The 4,005-nt window shown below is 60.4% G+C and overlaps 1 protein-coding gene across 1 annotated transcript in view; it reads left to right on the forward strand.

Moving 5' to 3' along the window:
* Positions 1–4,005, forward strand: part of LOC121365660 (serine/threonine-protein phosphatase 6 regulatory ankyrin repeat subunit C) — a gene marked incomplete at its 3' end in the record, with an annotated part of 10,605 nt that overhangs the window by 1,509 nt on the left and 5,091 nt on the right. Inside the window, exons 3-6 of the mRNA XM_041490023.1 lie at positions 474–542; positions 1,505–1,645; positions 2,376–2,444; positions 3,206–3,317. Of these exons, the coding sequence (XP_041345957.1) occupies positions 474–542; positions 1,505–1,645; positions 2,376–2,444; positions 3,206–3,317 (391 nt within the window). The remainder of the gene's footprint in view (positions 1–473; positions 543–1,504; positions 1,646–2,375; positions 2,445–3,205; positions 3,318–4,005) is intronic.

The following is a 4,005-nucleotide window of genomic DNA, read 5'->3' on the forward strand; positions in this document are numbered from 1 at the left end:
CATGGGGACATGGGGACATGGGGACACACCTGGGGACATGGGGACACACATGGGGACACACCTGGGGACATGGGGATATGGGGACATGGGGATATGGGGACATGGGGACATGGGGACACCTGGGGACATGGGGACACCTGGGGACACCTGGGGACATGGGGACAGCCCCGACAGCCTGGGCAGGACCTGTCTGCACGCTGCTGCTTCCGGAGGGTGGGGACATGGGGACATGGGGACAGCCTGTGGGGACACCTGGGGACATGGGGACAGCCTGGGTGCCTGAAGTACACTCTGGGTGGCCTGGGGACATTCTGGGTGGCATGGTGACATTCTGGGTGGCATGGTGACACTTGGTTGTCATGGGGACATTTCTGGGTTCCTGAGAGACACTTTGGGAGGCCTGGTGACACTCTGGATGACATGGGGACACTCTGGGTGGCCTGGTGACATTCCTGTGTCCCTGTCCCCTGCAGGAACGTTGAATGTCTGAACCTGCTGCTGAGCAGCGGCGCTGACCTGCGGAGGAGGGACAAGTTCGGGAGGTGAGGGACCCCAGGGCCACCTGGCTGGGGACATCCTGGTGTCCCCAAATCCCAGATCGGGGCCACCTGGGTGAGGACATCCTGGTGTCCCCAGATCCCAGAGCTGGGGCCACCTGGGTGGGGACATCCCAGTGTCCCCAAATCCCTGATTGGGCTTGGGGACATTTCTGGGTTCCTGAGGGACACCAACGCTCCTGCCTGGGACAGCCCCAGGATGGGGGCTCCAAACCCCGGCAGGTCCTGGAAGGGTCCCAAAAGTGTCCTCGAGGGTCCTGGGAGGGTCCCAGAGTGTCCTGGGAAGGTCCTAGAAGGGTTCTTGGGGGGTTCTGGGAGGGTCCTGGAAGGGTTCTCGGAGTGTTCTGGGCTCCTGCAGGTCCTGGAAGGTTCCCAAAGTGTCCTGGGAAGGTTCTGGAAGGGTCCTGGAAGGGTTCTTGTGGTGTCCTGGGAGGGTCCTGGAAGGGTTTCCAGAATGTTCTGGGCTTCTGCTGGGTCCTGGAAGGGTCCTGGGGGCGTGCTGAGCTCCTGCAGGTCCTGGAAGGGTTCTGGGGGTGTGCTGAGCTCCTGCAGGTCCTGGAAGGGTCCTGGGGGCGTGCTGAGGTCCTGTAGGTCCTGGAAGGTCCTGGGGGTGTGCTGAGCTCCTGCAGGTCCTGGAAGGGTTTCCAGAATGTTCTGGGCTTCTGCTGGGTCCTGGAAGGCTTCTGGGGGCATGCTGAACTCCTGCAGGTCCTGGAAGGGTTCTGAGGGTGTCCTGGGAGGGTTCTGCTGGGTCCTGGAAGGATTCTCAGGGTGTGCTGAGCTCCTGCAGGTCCTGGAAGGGTTCTGAGGGTGTCCTGGGAGGGTTCTGCTGGGTCCTGGAAGGATTCTCAGGGTGTGCTGAGCTCCCGCAGGTCCTGGAAGGTCCCCACGGCTCCGGGTGTGTCCCCGAGGCCGTGCTGACCCTTTGTCCCCTGCCGTGTCCCCAGGACCCCCCTGCACTACGCGGCGGCCAACGGCAGCTACCAGTGCACGGTGACACTGGTGACAGCCGGGGCCGCCGTCAACGAGGCCGACGGCAAAGGCTGCACGGCGCTGCACTACGCGGCTGCCTCCGACACCTACCGCAGGTGAGCGGGCACCGCGGGCACCGGGGGCACCGGGGCACTGCCACCAGCCTGACGTGGCACTGCGGGGGCACTGCGGGCACTGGCACCAGCCTGACGTGGCACTGCGGGCACTGGCACCAGCCTCAGGTGGCACTGGGGGCACTGGCACCAGCTCCTGGGGGCACCGGGGCACTGCCACCCAGCCTGACGTGGCACTGGGGGCACCGAGCACTGGCACCAGCCTCAGGTGGCACTGAGGTGGCAGTGGGAGTGGCACTGTGGGCATTGTCACCAGCCTGAGCTGGCACTGGGGGCACTGGCACCAGCCTGACGTGGCACTGGGCACTGGGGGCACTGGCACCAGCCTGACGTGGCACTGCGGGCACTGGCACCAGCCTCAGGTGGCACCTAGAGGCACCAGGGACACTGGCGCCAGCCTCAGGTGGCACACCGGGGCACTGCCACCAGCCTGACGTGGCACTGGGGGGGCACTGTGGGCACTGGCACCAGCCTGACATGGCACTGCGGGCACTGGCACCAACTCCTGTGGACACTGGGAGGGTTGTCACCAGCCTGAGGTGGCACCTGGTGGCATTAGGAGTGGCGCTGTGGACATTGTCACCAGCCTGAGCTGGCACCAGGGGCACAGGGGCACTGGCACCAGCTCCTGGGGGCACTGTCACCAGCCCGAGGTGGCACTGGGGGTGGCACTGTGCTGTCCCCATGGTCACTGTCAGCGGTGCCCTTGCAGGGCCGAGGCTCACTCAGGACCCAGCGAGGAGGAGCCCCTGAAGGAGTCGAGGCTGAAGGAGGCGTTCTTGTGAGTGCTGGGAGGGACTGGGAGGGACTGGGATGGACTGGGAGGGACTGGGATGGACTGGGATGGACTGGGGATGGACTGGGATTGAACTGGGATGGGCTGGGAATGGACTGGGAATGGACTGGGATGGGCTGGGATGGACTGGGAATGGACTGGGATGGGCTGGGATTGAACTGGGATTGAACTGGGATGGACTGGGAAGGGACTGGGATTGAACTGGGGTGGACTGGAATTTAACTGGGATTTAACGGGGATGGGCTGGGAATTAACTGGGATTTAACTGGGAACGGACTGCGAATTAACTGGGAATGGACTGGTAATTAAGTGGGAATTTACTGAGATTTTACAGAGAATTTACTGGGAATATACTGGGAATTTACTGGGGTTTTACTGGGGATATAGTGGGAATTTACTGGGTTTTTACTGGGAATATACTGGGAATTTATTGAGGTTTTTCTGGGAATATACTGGGAATTTATTGGGGTTTTGCTGGGATTTTACAGAGAATTTACTGGGAATTTACTGGGGTTTTACTGGGAATATACTGGGAATTTATTGTGGTTTTACTGGGAATTTATTGGGGTTTTACTGGGAATCTGCTGGGAATTCCTCCCTGCAGAGCCTCGGGAGAGGAACCACCTGCTCCAAACCAAACCCACCCCCCTCACTCCCAGCACCCGCTGTGGGATTTTGGGGTTTTCCCTACAGATTTTTTTCACCCTTTTCTTTCGTTTTTTTTTTGTCCTTTTTCCCAACTGCAGCTGTCTGGAATTCCTGCTGGACAACGGTGCTGACCCCTCCCTGCGGGACAAGCAGGGCTACACCGCCGTCCACTACGCGGCCGCCTACGGCAACCGGCAGAACCTCGAGCTGGTGAGGGCTCCAGGAGAGGGGAAATCGGCCCCTGGGAAGGGGGAAAATCAGCCAGGAAAGGGGGAAATCAGCTCCAGGAAATGGGGGAAAATACCCCCAAGAAAGGGGGGAAACAGCTCCAGGAAAGGGGGAAAACACCCCCAGGAAATGGGGAAATCAGCTCCAGGAAAGGGGGGAAAATACCCCCAAGAAAGGGGGGAAACACCCCCAGGGAAGGGGGGAAACAGCTCCAGGAACTGGGGGAAAACACCCCCAGGAAATGGGGAAATCAGCTCCAGGAAAGGGGAAAAACACCCCCAGGAAATGGGGAAATCAGCTCCAGGAAATGGGGGAAAACACCCCCAGGAAATGGGGGAAAACACCCCCAGGAAATGGGGGAAAACACCCCCAGGGAAGAGGGAAAATCCACTAGGAAATAGGGAAAGTTACCCCCAGGAAATGGGGGAAAACACCCCCAGAAATGGAGGAAAACACCCCCAGGAAAGGGTGGAAATCAACCCCAGGAAAGGGGGAAAACAGCTCCAGGAAAGGAGGAAAACACCCCCAGGAAAGGGGGGAAACACCCCCAGGAAATGTGGGAAAACAGCTCCAGGAAATGGGGGAAAACACCCCCAGGAAAGGGGGGAAACAACCCCCAGGAAAGGGGGAAAAACCCCCCGGGAAAGGGGGAAAACACCCCCAGGGAAGA

Source organism: Pyrgilauda ruficollis, unplaced genomic scaffold, assembly GCF_017590135.1.
Source record: "Pyrgilauda ruficollis isolate IOZ18807 unplaced genomic scaffold, ASM1759013v1 scaffold977, whole genome shotgun sequence".
Lineage (NCBI taxonomy): Eukaryota > Metazoa > Chordata > Aves > Passeriformes > Passeridae > Pyrgilauda > Pyrgilauda ruficollis.